This window comes from Physella acuta, unplaced genomic scaffold, assembly GCF_028476545.2.
Source record: "Physella acuta isolate Inbredline_101_S28 unplaced genomic scaffold, ASM2847654v3 ptg000052l, whole genome shotgun sequence".
Classification (NCBI taxonomy): Eukaryota; Metazoa; Mollusca; class Gastropoda; family Physidae; genus Physella; species Physella acuta.
In genome coordinates this window covers 239,695-257,632 of record NW_026731572.1, presented here as the reverse complement: position 1 = coordinate 257,632, position 17,938 = coordinate 239,695, and the positions used below count along the sequence as shown (strand labels likewise).

The 17,938-nt window shown below is 34.8% G+C and overlaps 1 protein-coding gene across 2 annotated transcripts in view; it reads left to right on the top strand.

The window, feature by feature from the left end:
- LOC131946513 (hybrid signal transduction histidine kinase A) overlaps positions 1-16,319 on the top strand; it is a 51,314-nt gene extending 34,995 nt beyond the window's left edge. The window contains exons 3-5 of one of the 2 annotated variants that reach the window (XM_059307345.1): positions 4,876-6,349; positions 7,521-8,583; positions 9,245-16,319. In XM_059307345.1, coding sequence (XP_059163328.1) covers positions 4,876-6,349; positions 7,521-8,583; positions 9,245-9,958 — 3,251 coding nt within the window. In that variant the 3' untranslated portion in view covers positions 9,959-16,319. Of the gene's footprint in view, positions 1-4,875; positions 6,350-7,517; positions 8,584-9,244 lie in introns of both variants that reach the window. The other variant, XM_059307337.1, reaches the window with a different exon arrangement.
- Positions 16,320-17,938: the final 1,619 nt, after the last annotated feature.

Below are 17,938 nucleotides of genomic sequence, written 5' to 3'. Positions count from 1 at the left end.
TAACATGCTACTGGGGACACTCTTTTTTAATTCAATTATATATGTGTACACCCATCGGTCTGTAGGCCTTGGTATACGCATGAGTGTGTGAATGTGTATGTGTGTGTACATCTGTGTATGCTTTTATATATATATATATATATATATATATATATATATATATATATATATATATATATATATATATATACACTTAATTATATGTATGTATATACACACACTTAATTATATGTATGTATATACACACACTTAATTATATGTATGTATATACACACACTTAATTATATGTATGTATATACACTTATCTATATATATGTATATATAAACATAACATTCATAATTTGTGTGCATTTTATGTTTTTGAAAAAAAAGAGGCAAAACTATTTGTTTATAAAAAAAAACTTGTAGCAGTATTTATTAAGCATGCCAATTTCGGAGTTATCTAAACAAAATTTAGAGAGAAAAATATTAAATACTGACATGCATATATCTGGGCTGGTGTGTGCATATATTATTCCACAAAAATGTTTATTTTAACTTGCTTTTAAATACGCCTTCTTTGCGATAAGGCCAGTGCTGTATTGACTATAAATAGAGGGCATTTTTTTTCTCTCTCCGCATGGCCGTCAGATTTACTTGATACGAAATGCACTCCATAACTGCTGATTCACAGAATGCGATGCACTTACAACTAGCCCCACTCACGCATGCCGGCACCACCCCACCCAGGCCACGGCGTCATGTTAGTAGATGATAGTTCGCGAGGGTTGTTTAGCCGAGTGAGTAGTTATTTGAAAGCCGCCAGTGCATAGGTTAGCTGGTGATTCGTCATGTTACGGGCCGGTTCGTGCTGTACGCTCTCTGCGAGTTATGACGTGGTCACAGTACCGGCAGTCTCGTGTGTTATTGACTAGTGCTATTTCACACCGTTCTCACCGTTTGCCGGGATACAGGTAGGGGAGTTTCCTCGCTGTTTTTTTTTTTTTTTTTTTACAACTCACGCTGTATGAAGTTTAGCATCAGGAAGACATTCATACTATCATGTATTTTCTTATTTATTTATTCCTTATGATTTTTCAATAGTGTGTCGTGTTAAAATACCAAGCATTAAGCGAATAGTCTATTTTCAATAGTGTGTTGTGTTAAATACAAACATTACGTGTATGGTTTTTCGTTTAAATTTTAGTGTCACCAACCAAACCGGGAGTTAGCTTTTATTTCAATTTATAATTGCTGACCATAAATATTGCTAACAGTTTAATGTTTATGTGATGGCTTGTAAATGGATATTTCCTTTGTAGTTGAGTTTTATTAATAGGCGTGTAAATATTGACATATTTTTTTTTTTGTTACCACAAAGGCGTGTGTTCTATCTCAACACACGTGCACGCGGCTTATTAGTTATAGCCTGTACTTGAACCCAGCATATCTCCTTTGTTACAAATTACGTAAAATTGCGGAAAGCTTTTCCTTCTGTCTTTTATTAAGGAGCTAGGTCATTTACACCAGCGGGTATTTAATTGACGAGAAAGATACTAGGAAACTTTTATGGAAATTATTTTTTTCTCCTTTGGGTTTAGGGTTACATGAAGAGATATCATTGTTGTTATGGTTAAATGTATGTCTAGAGTTAGGTTAGAGAATAAAAAATAAAAAAACTACTATTATTTATCCCTCCGGTGATCATAAAAGTACCGATTAGAAAGGCCTGTCATTTGTGTCAAGATTTGAACTCTTTAACCCTTGTAAAACTTAAGCAATTAGATCTAGTTTTTTTAAAGAATAAGTAGTCACTATTTGTATATAACTTTCCCCTATTCTATCCTCAAAACACATTGATTTATGATGTTATCCCGTTAAAATACAGTTTACAAACTATTTTAACAGTGTGGTTTTGTGGTCTATGGCCTGAAGCCAGCGCAAAAGTTTTGTGAAGGTTTTTTTTTTGTTCACCGCACTTACACTTAGTGCAGTCACTTTTGTTTACTTCCGTGCTGTCGATTGACTTACACATGGTTGAAATATGAAAATAAACATGTGTATGTCAGGATGGCAGTAAAACAAACAGCTTGATGGTGAGTTCCTGTCAACACCGCCTGGCCAGTCCACTGCCCTGGTCAATAGTTAAGTCTTGGGCTGGTGAAGATTTCACGTAGTCTATGTCAGCGGTTAAAGTGACATTTCTTACACTTAGTCTTCCCTGACTTTCAGATGGTGTTTTTTTTTCTAGAGAATATGGGTTTTCTTTTTTTAAGGAATATAAAGTATGGGTTGTATAGAAAAATTGTTCAAAGGCTGGCTCTTAGTAAGACTTCAGTTAAATAGTTGAAAAGTAAAGTATAAAATATTGTTTGTTTCTTTTTTTTTTTAAAGATGTGTAGAAAGTTTTAAAACTCATACGTTTGATAGTAAAGTAAAAACGTGGGACGTCAGTCACATAAAATGTGTAGTTTAAATTTCGCATCAACTATATCAGATGTGAAATGAGATAATTTAAATTAATGTAATGTTCATGGGTTTTTTAAATGGATTAAACTGGATTATTGAATGAGTTCTCCATGCCTGTTAGTGTATCCATTAGCACCCTAAAACTTGTATCTATGTCTGATCTATTCTCGGTAACCGTCTTAATTATATGCATTTCTCGCCCACGTCCAGAGTCCGCTGTTGTTGACGTGTTTCTCCACATCAACCAAGTTGTCACACATTCTTGACTGGTGTGTAAAACATCCTGATGTTCCACTAACACGTAACCCCGAGGCGAAGTCCCCAGCACAGCGTGTATGTTTCAACACTTTAATGTAACAATTACAACCTCCGGCTTATTACCCACGTTTAATTTACGTTTTTCGACCTGATACATAGGCGGCGTTCAGTTTCTTTGCGCGCCACTGTCCTCTTCTGGTGGGTGAATACCGTGGCATCACGATCTGGCTCTACTCCGGTACAGTGTACTCAGCGCTGCGTTCAAATGGAGACTGACTAATCAATATGAGCTTGTATTATTCAGTACAAACCTGCGATATTTGGACTGTATTCACTCACATTCAATGTCAGCCACGTGAGCTCGTATTTAAATAAAACCGATTACGCCTTGGGGAAGGGGGGGGGGGTAGGTGGGCTGGATTGTCTGGACGATTAGGGCCGGTGACATCACAGTTTTAAATTAAGACTTCAATTTACATTAGGTGGTTGATCGAAAAGGGTTTTCTATTTTCGTCCCATTCCACGATCTTATCAAAACGTCACAAGCCGCTGGTCGCGGCTATTGTTTGTTTATCTATCAGCAGGCACGGAATCCTTTGATATCATCTTATAATCCCTTTTCGCTCCCCCGGAGAGGGCAGAGACAACATTTGTTCAACCAACTCGATTCACAGATACCTTCTACGTCTCGGGCCATGCCATTCTAAGGTCCTTCATTTCTCAGCTGTTTTCTCTGAGACGTTCACTGTCTCCTTCGTGTCGTACAAGAGCCAGTTAAATGCGTGAGTCAGAAAGCAAACGGCCGTCGTGTAGATCCTGGTGTAATATCCGACATTATTGTGAGGAACACTGGTGTATGTAGCAGGCTAACACAAATAGGACTTGAACAAAGTGTGGCTTTGTCTACATACTTGACTGCTCTAAGGCGTGTGCTACCGACTCTCTTAGCATCGCTGTCATGTTGTCTACCATCAGAGCTCACGTATACCCACGTCGTTATAGTACGTTTTGTTTATGTTTTTTTTCAAGTATTATCTCGTTACAGTATTATGGGTTAGTAGCTTGGCTTGCTTAGCTGATGGTAAATATTACACGTGCAGTACAACGAATTACTATTTTAATTGAAGGTTGTGCGAACACAGGGTAAATGACCATCATCGTTTTATGAGTAAAGAAATATTTTTTCATATCATTGGTTTTCATTTTTTTGTCTACGAACTTTCGACTATAAACTGGTAGAAATATTTCTTTTTATTCTGCTTTGATCCTTTCCATTTATATAAACGATTTCCAAGGTCGATTTAACTTGCAAGTTGTCAAAAATAGATGTGCAATCAATGAAAACACGCGCTATTAGTGGCAACGCCGTAATTGGGCCAAAGATTTTTAACATTGATGACGTAGGCGTTCGCCGTATGGAGAAAAAAAAAATAATACAAGTGGATCGTCTGCCTCTCCACAGAAATAACATGTTTAGCTAAAATAAAAAAAGCATTTTTATCTTGCATTAAAAAGGGTGTATGCCTACATGCAAACGTTAGGTTGATTGATTTTCAAATCCCCACTCGAGAGGTTTCGATGTGTGAACATTTAAATTAAGCTGTTAATACGTTTTAATATTATTAAGGTCAAAGCTTGTTTTTTAGCTGGATTAAAACTATTAGTAGCAGGTGTTGGCATTAAGCTTAAGTTAATCTGAAACTTGTCGTCTGGCTTTCTGAATGCCATACACTTAGCTTATCTATAGGGTAACTAAGACTATCATCTGGATTTCTCTATGATGTGGGTGGAACATATGTGTAGCTTGACTTAAACTAAGTATGGCAACTTGCTTATAATGTCATATCTAAATAGATTAACTAAGAATGTGAAAGGGTGGAGTTGAGAAGTAGGGCACATGATTACTAATCCATAGATCTTGAGGTCAGTTCACATGTTTGAGTCTGTAGGTTATACCTGAGTCTATCCACAGAATTAGATTAACTGTTTTATTTGCAGTATTGACTATCAGGTGTTGAATAGCATTTCATTAGATAACATTTTCACATGGATTAATTAGGGCTTTTGGTTGATAAATGAATAATAAAACACTTAAATAGATGCCTGTAATTTCCTGGTTCTTTATTTTTTATTCTAATGAAAAAATAATGTGAATTTAATTTTCTGCAGGTTTGGATGGCCAATCTCTGTACTGCACTGAAGTTCTCCCAAGTCTGTCCCCTCCCAGTCAACCAGTTCCAGTTGAGGGGGGTGGGACCAGCAGACGTCTGGTGACTGTAAATGGAGCAGCCAGCAGCCAGCCAGTCCAGTACACCATTATTATCGCAGACCCTCACCTCCAGCAGAAGACTGGCAGCAGCAGTCAAACCATCAGCCCTGGTGCCACAAACATTCTCCTCAACACACTAGTGCAGCAGCAACAGCAGATCCACAAGCAGCAGCAGCAGCAGCTACAGCAACAGCAGCTACAGCAACAGCTGGTGGCCATAACCAAGGCAGGGGGAAGCTTCAACAACTTCATCTCCAGCTCCAATGCAAGTATTATAGTCAACAACAGCAGTTTGAACGGCAGCAACAAGCTAAGCACCTTACTCAACAACGGCAACAACGGTAGTAACCTTACCAATGGTGGCAGCATTACCAACCCCCCACTTGTGACTGCTAATTTAGTGGACAATAACCTGAATAATAATAACTTAGATGGGAAAAGTATTAGCTTCAGTATCTCTTCCAATAGCAAATATCCTGCTGCAGTGTTTGACAGTGGGGGTTCTGAAGGGGGCATCGTCATTCTCAACTACACAGACTCAGGCGAGTCTGGCACTGCTACTCTAGCCAACATCAACCAGTTGGTCAGTGTGCACAGTACTATAGCAAACAGCAACATTGACTTCATACCTCAGGGCTCGAATCATCTTGTTAAGGCGGTTAGTGATAAAGCTACAATTCTTTGTGCAGATGATAGAGGCTACAGCAATAACCATAGCCATTCCTATGAGAAACCAGACACTTTCCACATTAAGGTTGCCTCCAGAAATTCTGATTCCTACGACCATGGACAGGTGGTAGAGAAGGAGAGTTTGGAGTACAGTGAAAGCGAGGAAGCGCACCACAGCCACATCACCCAAGTGTTGAACCCAGGAGAAGCTCACCAGCAAGAATCCAACCCACAGAGTGACCAGTTGTCAAGGGGCATGCACAGTGGGCGCATCGGTGCAGGGTCAGGTCAAACTCAGAACAACCATCAGCAGCAGCAGCATCACAGCCCCACGTCCTCAGCCACGTCTGCTGCCAGTTCCAGCCAAGGAATCATGTTGTCCGCAGGACAGCCGGCAGTGCCCTCAGGAATTTTTAGAACAGGCACTGAAAGCTCTTCAGCCCAGCATAGACTCTCAGGGAATACAAACTATGTCCCCCAGCAATACCCAAACCTCTACGGTGTACATGGCCAGGCACCTGGACACTTGACCACTCTACAGCCCTATCCGAACTTTTTCCAAGCAACTTCTGGACATGTGTTTTCCCATAATGCTCTTATGACTGCATCGCCTCAAAGCCATTATCCACATATTGAGTCCTATTCTGCTATGTTGGCCAGTATGGGAAGCCACGTGCAACATCGGAGTTTTCAAGGATCTGACAGGTAAGAATTCATTTTCCTTGCCATCAGTACATTTATTTTTGATTGGTTTGAAGAAGGAAATTTTGGGTATTTCTGTCTACCAGTTAGTCTTTATAGAAACAACAGTATCTGCAATGTTGAGAATAGTTTGATAAAACTAGCTGATGCATTTCTTTTTCTCCTTTTGTCCAAGTCATCTAAAGTCCATTGAGCAGAGTGGTACCAGGTTTGTCAAGCAGTGTGCTAGTCATTGACCTGCAACTTTACCTTTTACCTTTAAATTTTGCACTTTATTTTATAGGGTCCCTTGTAGTAGATCCTTAGTGTGTGGATAGTCAGTTTGCATTCTCATATCCATTGATATTTGAGGCAATGGGTCAATTTATCTTTGGTTATGTGCTATAGTTAAGTAGGCCTTAATAATTAAGAACCCACAACTAGTTCATAATAAGAAAATTAATAAAATGATACTTCTGTTTAGTGACAGTGGAAGCATTTGGTTCTGTGTTAAACATTCGTGGAAAGAAACAATAAAACACTATCTACACTTTGCAAGAAATACAACCAGGCCTTATCTATACTTTGTGGTGCCATAGAAATTCTGTCAAACTAGTCACAGATGTGCAACTGCAAAGTCATATGCACTTTTATGATTAATTTATGATACAGTCAGTGTAATGCAAAATAAATAAATAAACAGTAATGTTCTTGTTTCATAATTTTACCAATAAAAATATTTTCTTTTAAATGTTGACCTAATAAGTCTAAAGTAATGTCATTCAGTACTTAAATGAACAAGGAAGAATAAACAGCCCTAGTTTTCCAATTCATCTTAGCAATAATTTGTTGATTCATAGGTTCTTGTTTTTTTTTTCTTTGACATGTTAAATGTAAACAAATTCGTCAACTTGTTGAACTCATGTATGTTAAATGTGGCTCTTAAGATAATCAGCTCATAATAGCTTCTTTTTTTAACTCTGGAAATGAGTACAAATAAATTTTTAATTGCAGTTGTAGATAGTGAATAATTTTAAACCAACAAATAACATTTGCTTTTTGCACAATGTATGTGTGGTTCATGTTTTGTTCTATTTTAATTGATGCTTTTCTCATAATCAAATAATGCTTTTTAAAAATTATTTATTTTTTATAATATTATAATTGCAATGTTTTAATGTATTGCTATCAGCAGGGTGCCAAGACTACAGACACCTGGATCGTCACTCTCTCAACGTCCGTTCCACTCCACATCCACACCTGGAACACAGTACCCCACAATAACATGCACTCCCCCACACCGTCATTCTGGCAGTAATTCACCAAGCCCCGGGCCTCCAACAGGCTCTCATAACCCTTCAACCCCCAGCTTATCCTCTCACCATTTGGAGAAGTTAGCTGCTGTGAAAGGAGGGTCTAGCCACCAGGCTAGAGATGATGAATCTAGATGTTTTGGTGAGGCACCCAACGTGCATGAGGATAAGGCCAGTCTTTCACCGCCCAGTCCTTACCTGCCTTCCGGTCATGTGCCGAAGGTTTCATTTGATTCTGTTGTCAAGGAATATGGTGGCAGAGATTCCCCTTCCATGAGGGGAGATGGTTATTTTAGGCCGTCTTTGAGCGGGAAAGAAGGGAGCCTGAAGCACAGAATTCTGACCAGGCCATCAGACTCTGAAATGGGGGATGATTTGTCTAAAGTGAGCGGAGTGCACGGCCTGAAAGATGAGCCTATGGCCAAGAGAGCCAAGGTGTCAGCACCAGTGTCGTACAGCGCTCCGGCCACCACTGGGCTCCAGGGTGAAGGTCATAGGTCAAATAGCCACCACCTCACCTCGTCTCATCCCTCTAACAACAATAATAATAACAACAACCTTGACAACCATAGTGTCCATTACTCGGACAGCCCTGTCGGACAGTCCTACCAGCCTCATCTCAATGACGACAGCACTGGGAGTAGATACAAGCAAAAATCCTACCACACCCCATCCCCATCTTGGACCTCCTCCCCGAGCTCACCATCCTCAGACAACCCACCCTCCCACTTGCAGTACCCCACCCATTTCATGAAGGGCTCAATAATCCAGCTGGCTGATGGGACCCTCAAACGGGTGGAAGACCTGCAGACCGAGGACTTTGTGAACAGCGCAGAGATATCTTCAGATCTCAAAGTAGATTCCAGCACAGTGGTGAAGATAGAGGAACACCCTGACCGTGGGACTGCCATGCTCAGCTTTTCCGTGGGGGAGCATAGAGTCCAGGTAAATTTCTATTTTAAAACATCACGTTTCAAGATGTTTTACACTGTTGTGGTCGCACGCTGATAAAAGTAATAGAATAGACCAATAGAATGTTTCCTGCTGATTTCAATTTTTTTTTATCATTCTGTTTTATATTAGATGTAGTTGTTTGGATATCAGAATGTTTTGATTTTAGATAAAAAAAAGCATTTTTTGAAATAAAAAATATTAGATTGTATTAAATGTTATAAAAGGTATGAAATCACAATAACTGTCATAAAAACATTTTATACAAAACTATTTTAATACCTATCATTATTTTTTAAATATGATTATTTTTTAAATAATATGATGCAAATCTTTAAAGTTACCTGTAGCACTCTCTTTTATAAAAAGTGGCAGTTGTCATTCTTGTAATTGTCATCTGTTTTGTTCTGTATTTAAGAAACAGACAGATTTCTCATTAAAAAATTAAAAAAGAATTAAGAAGTTGGCTGGCTAATCTCTTTTGAAGACAGTTGTAAAAATTAAACCTGATTAGAACGAAGATGCTTATCTAATTCATCTTGAAAATGATTTTCTTTAGCAGGCTGTTTTTGCACTTTGCTGTTTTTGTTTTTAAAATATGCTTTGCTAATAGAAATAAAATGTGTAAAAAGAGTTTCATTTTTGTGCTCTGTAGGTGACGGTGGAAGCAACCCTGGAGCATCCCTTCTTTGTGTTTGGCCAGGGCTGGTCGTCATGCTCAGTGTCAAGAACCTTGGCCAGATACGGCCTAGACTGCCAGAAGCTGAACGTGGGCGATGTCTGTATATCCCTGACACACAAAGATGTTAACCTCAAGGCGGTTGAGATGAGCCAGCAACAGCAAGACCAACAGAGCTACCTTGGCGATCCACCCAGCCAGCAGGAGCCATTCTCACCTTCAGCAGCTCTGTCTGCCTCCTCTTCATCCACAGCGCAGACCACCACCTCCTCGTCTCCGAGCTTACCTGTGAGCTCACCTGTTCAGGTGAAAACAGAGGGCAGTGATTCGAACTTCCTTCCACCTTCCTCAGTTTCGATGAAATCATTAAACAAACGCCGTCTGTCCCAGACCGAACTCCCCCCTCCTCAGTCAAATATAGTCCCAGTGAGGAAGGAAAGCGGCAGTCATGGCACCAGGAGAAAAGTAGTGCCACACAGGAATGAAAGTGAACCCAGAGAACAGGAAGAGGACATGGAGGAGGAAGAGGATTCTGACTCAACATCCTCCCTGCGACAGAGAAGATGGTCTGCGCCAGACCCCGGGACGGTGAAGGCAGACCAAGAGAGAGAGCGTGAAAGACTTTTGCAGGCAGATGAAGCTCAGAAAGCTGAAGAAGCCTCTCAGAAAAGCAGCAGTGACCATCAGTGAATTAAAGATATTCTTGTAGTATAAACCTTTCATTTTTAAAAAGAATATATTGAAACTAAATTTCATTTACTGATTTAAAAGTATAAACAATATGTATGAGCTGTAAATTTGTTACTTCCAGTTTTTCTCTGCTAATGTATAACTTTTGATGTGGATGATGAAATGTTTTTAAGTGTCTGAGAAATCCAAGGTTGTAGTTATCCCCTCTGAAACTGCTCATTGATTCCAATGAATAGATGTGTATAGAATTAAATTAATGAACTTGTAAATAAATTCTTAAAAATCAGATTAATATTTTAGAATTTTTACCAAAAACCTATCAAGGTATCTTTCTAAAAAAAATTTCAGAAGTGTTATAAAAGCAAGGAACCCTGTGAAAGTGTCTAGTTATTTTTTTAATGTAAAGATTCATGGTGGTACATTTATAAGAATGAATACTAATACAATATATTTTTGGAGAAAGTAACTATTTTAAATAACTTTTTCATATTCCTCTTCTGAAGCTATATAACTGAAATCTATTTTTAACTATATAGTTCTTTGGGAAATGACATACTTTAAGAACACAGATTTTATAAAGTTTAAAAAAAAAAACATTTAAAGGATTCATATAACCAATAGCTTAATTGTTCCTTTGTCATTGTAACACCATTAAAAATATTTTTCATTGCTATTTTTTGTTTAATCGAAGCCAGAGATCTTACCTTAATTACTCTCACAAAAGGGGACCAAATTAAAATTCTCGTACATCTGAGTATTCTTAAATATATTTTTAAAATTCAAGTTCTATCTTGCTGCAAAATTTTAATGCATTTTAGTTTATTATTATGACAGAAGTTGAAACAAATTCTTTTAACCTGTTTAATTTTTAGATTTATTTGTTCTGGAATCATATCCAAGTAAAGTATTGACATCCATTTTAAAAAAAAAACTTTTTTATGCCTATTCAAATTACTTGATCTTAAACATTAATTAATTGCAATTTTTGGACTACATAACTTAAATGCTGAGTTTTAAGTATGGCCCCATTCTGATCAAAGCTAGTGGTCTTAAAAGGTTTTCAATTGTAATCATTAGACCAGCACAGAGGGGAAACAAGCAGAAGCCTTAGTATTTTAAATAAATCTCTTTTTGTTTTATAGAAACATAAAAAGCAATGAAATTCTTGTGTGTATGCTATTTTTTTGTAACGACAAAATGTGATTTTTATTTTTCAAGATTAAATTTGTATCATATGTATAAATACTATTCTGCATCACTCTTTACATAAGAGATAAAAATGAACCCTTTAAAATGTGATACCATATATTATTATTAAATTATCTAAATTTTAAAGGTATTGAGAAGAGGAATGTCTTAAGTTTTTGTGTGCTACTCTTTATACATCGTATATATTTGTGCAGTCTGTTGTTTTCTAATTAAATTAATATTTGCTTTACCTATTTAAAAGAGGGTGATAAGAATATACAGCAAGCTGTTACTTTTGACTTGAAAGCAGCTAAACTATAAACTTCAATCCACCCTATTTCCTAGTTTTAGAAAAATGTATTCAAACTTAGTATATTTTATATAAGTCAGTGGAATTTCTAGCAACTTTCTTATTCATTCATAAAATTTACCCATGTTGATTTATATCTTAACTTTAAAAAAATGTGTATTTGTCTTTTTTTTTTAATTGTAGAAGTATACCATATTGATTTTAATATGTATAATACTGTAAAGGGTAATTTTAAAAAGAAAATTAAAAGGTGCATACTTCATGTTGGTTTTAAATATAAATATAAATCTTCAAGATGGTTCATTTTTTTTACTAACAATAACTTGCCAGTCGTTTTTATTCAACTAAAGATTAAAGTACTGAGATAAAATAAGTTTGTAAGTCTACATGTGTTTCAACCTTTTTTTAAAAAATAAATCGCTTTACTAGGCATTTTAAGTTTCCTTATTTTAAAAAAACTAGTTCTAATTTATATCGTGTCATTTCTTCAAAGTCATGATTAAGGCTTACTAATGTTTTGATTCTTAATATCTAAAAAACACAATAAAAATGAATTCTTTGTCTTACTTCTCAGTACTATCTAAATAGGTCAGTTTTAAAAGTTTTAAAATAATTATGTTCTAATTATTTTTTATATTCAAAAAATATTTAGTCTTTTATCTTGGGCAACTTTTTAGCATCATCCTTTTAAAACATGCAGTATTATAAAAATTTTTTTAGCTTCATTTGATTTTACAGTGAATGTTTTTAAGAAAGAAATGCTAAACAGAATACCATTTTTAAAATATTCTTTTTATTTTAAAAATCACTTGTAACTCTTGTTAACAGTGGATGTATTATTTGAGGTGATCAAATTTTCTTATAAAGATCCAGTAACAAAAATTGTAACAATTTTAAAGTCTCTCTTGATTATTATTCTCTTATCAAGACAATGTAAATATCCTTCCTACATTTTTCTCATTTAATGTGCAGCGGTCTTTATAATGCTACTCTGTACATATTAACATTGTAACAAGCTTAAAAAACAACCACTAGCTAGCCACTCAGTTTTTAGTATCATCAATTCATAACATGACTCCTCAATAGGCAAATTACAGACATAAATATCTGGGCTGGGTTGCTTGAAAATAAAACATTTTGATAGAAATTGTTATTTTGTGATGACATTTCTGTAACAGCAACTTTCAATTAATTGTAATTGATCATTGTGCTAAAAAAAATGTAAGTAAACTTGCAACATGACGTTACTTGTATAAAAATTCTCTGGTTAAAGGATTCGTATTAGTAAGACGTAGAGTTTATATTAATAAACAGTGTCTTTCATGTGTGTTAGTATGTGTATAAATGAATATATATACTACCATAAAAATATGTGTATTATGTGTGTATATATACATGTATATATACATATACACTTATGTAATATATTTCCTTACATTCTACCTAAACAATTTAGATGTGATTAGATGGATTCATGTACCAGTTTTACATTAAGCACAAACTTCCTTATATTTTCCTCATTAATAATTTTGTAAAATATTAATCTTGTATTTCACTTTGATAGACTTCTCTTAATCTATAAATTTTTTAATATTAATCAGCACAAATCTGTGTCTTCGGATAGATTTTACTTTAAACTTTGACGTTTTATTTATGAAAGGAAATAATTTTGTCAAATTTAGAATAAAGTGGGTAATATTTTAATTTTTAAAATGTTTTAAAATTGTCTTTTCAAGAAATATTTTTTAGCTGATTAAATAGCTTGATAAATATTTAATAATTGGAGGCTTGTAATTATCTTTGAATTGTTTCTGAATTCACTACTCTCAGTGCAGCACCCATAACAATTTATTCTAAAATATATATTACTCATTATTGTGTTTTTCATGTTTAATTATATTTTCTTGATAAATAAATTGAAAATGGATTAAATGTTTAAACCATTACATTTATTGCACCTCTCATTTAAATAGTGGATGCTGTTCATTAATTGATCTATCTACTATTGTTGATGTTTTCTTGAAAGTTTATTTTAATATGAGCTTTGACTTTTTTATAAACTTTAACAGTTGAATACTACCTTGTTTTCAATATAGTTTAAATATATTGATGAACAAAAAATAATAAAGAAAAGTATTACACCTTTGGTGTAAGGTACGGTAGAGAAATGAAAGTGATGTGACTCTATGCTTCTTGTGATATTTGCAAATATTGTACATTTTCTTTTAAATTTTGAATTAAGTTAAATTGAAGATATTTTTTCCCTCTTTATTTTATTGTTTATGTGTTCAATCAATACATGTGTGGAACAAGGTGAAAACCAAAGTAAGCAGCCTTAGTATTTGTATATAGAAACTTGACTCTTCACTACAGAAAGTTTAAGATATTAAGAATGTTTTTTAAGTTGTGTGTATTTGTTTTGGAACTGAAGAAAATGTGTTTTCTGGTAAAAATTTAATAAATGAAGAAGAAAAATTAGTTGAGCTAACATTTAGCTCTACTTCATCTGTATGATACTCAACAAAATTTTTAATCATTGAATGCTGGAAATAAACTGTTCAAAAATTCTAAAAATGTCGGCAAATTTTTGAAAATTGTTTTATAACTTTTATGTAAGTGCTTGTCCACTGAGGGATGTAGATACAAAACTAAATGACAAAAAATACAGAACAGACACTAGATCAAGAGCACTTAGTGAAAACAAAATAAAGTTATACTGCTAAAATGACAGAGTACTTTGCATTAGATGTATTAAGTTTGTTAATTAATTAATCTTCTTGTCAGGGCACATGATTTGTAATAATGTAGTTACGCTCCTGCAAATGATCATGGAAAGTAGAAGTTATCACTAGTTAAATCCTGAACTGCATAAGCTACTGAGACTCCATTGGCCATCATACATGCTGACCATGTCTAAAACAACTAGTTTCTTTTGGACACTCTCCAAAAACCAGACAACTAGTTCTCAGGGTCTCTAGAACACTTTCATTGGGTCACTTGTAGTATGTGTGTGACCTTTATACTTTATCATTATTTACACCAGCACAAGGAGTTTTTTTTATTGGCCTTCATCCATGGAAGTCATACAAGTATCTTGATTATTTTAAGTTAATATGGTCTTGTTACAAAATCCTTAAAGTACAGTTTGAAATATGCCTGATATATTTAACCAAAACGTCTAGTGATGTTGCTTACACATTTAGGAGCACCATAAAGACACCTATCAAACCTGTGCTATTTAATTCTTACACTAATCAACTGGAAATAGGTTTTTTTTTTTACATTTTGTCATGTCTTCATAATAGAGTTAAGTGCAAAAGATAATTTTATATAAAAAATAGAATTCCTGTCTGTGAAGCAAAGACTATGTAGTACAGTTTAAATCCCTACTCATTATAAGTAAGCCTAGAAAGCAGCCTAATCTGTTTTAGACATAAGTTAACCTAATGTAAATCCTGACTTGAAATGGCTAAAATTATACTTCCAAAAATTATTTTATTGGTTAAATCATAACTCAAACTGATTAATGTTGATACATCCTTAACCCTTTTTTTTAAAAATAGTTTTAAAAGATTAGTAGTCTCGTTAAATTTTATATCAAATAGCAATGATACTGTATATCATTACAATTATCTTTTTTTTTTTCAAGAAAAATTATTCATATTATTAGCTGATTTTTTTTTTTATGTCTTATGTACATAGTATTTTCCAATTTGAAATAGCATTTAGTGCACTGGCATTCATTTAATAGTCATTCAGTTTTATTTCCAATTTGGCATTGTCTCTTCTGTGATCTGTCAATTTTAAAAACTTTTTAACTGTTTTATTTTTTATTTTAAATGTATTTGTTGCTGTTTTTTTTTTTATCTAATCCCTCAGATCCACTGGCCACATGTTACATAAGTTTGATCTTTGACTTCTGTTGTATGTAAATAAGTATGATTGTATGAATGATCTCATACCATAGGCATTTTACCAAAGTCAGAAGCAATTTTAAACTTGTTTAAAAATTTTATTTTATTTGTTTTAGCTCATAGTAGGTGAGAGTGAATTAAAACTAAAGGGAATTCGTAAAATTTTAAATCATATTTAATTTTGACGTGACCATAAATCATAAACATAAAAAAAAAAAAAAATAGGCGTAAATGTAACATTAAACTTCAGCCTTAATTTTTCATAGACTAACAGAAATGAAGAAAAAGAAATTTCAGCAGATAAAATTGTTATGGCATCTTAGAAAAAAATTACCAAAATGTCCTTCTTGTTTTTGTTTTTTTTTTTAAATTATTGTTCTATTTTTTTTACCTACTAGACAGGTTCTAGCCTCTATGTTCAATGTGGAGCAGCTAAAGTAGGAAGGAGAGTCTGTACATAGATAACTTGATACAGTTTTTTTTTTCTCTTCCTCTACAAGTTAATTTGGTTCTGTAACTCCATTGTTTCTAGGTGGTTGTTCTGGAGCTGCCTGTTCATGTCTCCTGTTCTTCAGTGTTGGTGTCTTAGCTTCACATTGTGGTGATGGCATTGTGTCTGGGCATCTATTTACTGATGTCTAATGCTCATTGTCTCCCCTGTACATAATCTTTCAAGGTTGTAAGCACCCCCCCCCCCCCCCCACACCTCATCCCAACCCTGTCCAACAAATATGAATCCATTTCAGTTTGTTACTGTATACCCATATCTGTATGTATACTTTTCTCAAAATGCATTTTTTTCTATAAAACAAAAAAAATATTTGCAAATGCTTGTTATGACATCTGAACAGATGTTGTCAAAGAATATTTTGAATTTTTATTGAATGCTGTACATTGTAGTGCTACTTTGGTTATCATGTCAAATAAAAAAAAGATATATGTTGATTTCCATATGGTTATTTGTCTCATTATTTTTTTAAAAATACCAGTATGACCCAAATTGTATTAATTTCTTACTGCCAAAAATTTAGTTACCTTCCTATTATAAGGAACTACTAGGCTCATTTCCAGGCTAATGACTAAGTTTGTGTTGAGTAACATTAGCTTTTGTAATTCAAAGTATCAAAGTGCATTAGTTAATGGCTTTGTACTTTCTTATGCACATTATGCCTTCACTTTAAAATATATCTACTTACATGCCACCAAGTGTCACACTTCTGCCAAACATCAATCAGGGCCTATATCTCCACTTCACCAATTACCACATTCCTACCAAACCCCACTCCACAAACTTCAACTCCACCAAGTTCACTTCCACACCAAACTATAGGCAAAACTTTATTGTGATGTTGTGATTGGAGCAATTCAAATCAGATTCCACCCAATCAAGAGTTTGTTAATATTTTAATTGTGCACAGTGCTGTAATCTGGTTTCATTCAGCAAAGAGGATAGTTAAAGCAACCTCAACTAATATTTTTGTTTAGTTTCATTTTACACTCAGCATAGATAGCCACTTGACACTGAAGTTTATTCTAAAAACAAAATACTCAGTATTTTTTTTTCAAGTGGGATCACCAAATAAAATAAATTTTAAAATCATAGCCCACTTCAACACCCCCCCCCCTCACCCCAATACTTGTAAAGGTGTTATTGTTATGTGAGGCTGACTGACATTTCAGCCAGCCCAAGTTCTATGCATTAAAAAAAAAACAACAACAACCATTTGTGGGTAGTTCAGGTATGATACCCATCTAAGGAAGAATGAAGCTTTGTTTTCATAGGTGATGTTGGCTTTGGTGATTAACTCTTCCAAAAATTAAACTTTACGAGCTGACCCGTAGTATATGCCGCCATCTAGTTGTTTTATTTTTTGCTTATCAGCAATTCATAATTTGTGTATTCAACACTAACCCCCTCCCGCCCTTCCCCCCCCCCTCCGGCCCAGTGAAAGCAACCTTTTACAGACAAAGAAAAGATCAATCAGAAATTGTTACCTTCCCTTCGTTTCAAATCGTTTAATACTAAATGATCTGCCCCCAATAGCCGTCACTAACCCGGCTCTACAATTGTAAACATTTGGGGTGAACCACAGCTTACCTGACAGGTGGGGATGAGGGTGGTGGCTAAGCTGTGTGGTGTTTTATATGGTCTCCATGAAGAGAACTATATATATATAGATATTTAATTAGCAACCAGTATTCTGAAAATACCATCAACAGCTGCTCCCCTACCCTCTATGCTCTTTTGGTGAAAATGGTGAAACCATTTTACTATCTTAGCGTCCATCTGCTGGTTCTAAAAAATGTTTATACAAATAAAATTACGCTTTTTAGAACAAATCTGGTCCAAGGGAGGTAACCGCGAATAGATTGTTATTATAATGTAACTGTCAAAGGGAGGTAATACAGATAAAAATATTCTTAGACACCGACTATTTATATTATTATTAACTTATAATTATTAATAGTGTGCAAAACAGTAATTCAAAACTCATATTGGTACAGACGCTCGAAGACTGACCCATGTGATTTGTCTTTTCGAAAAAAATTTTTAACAGAACAATGGCG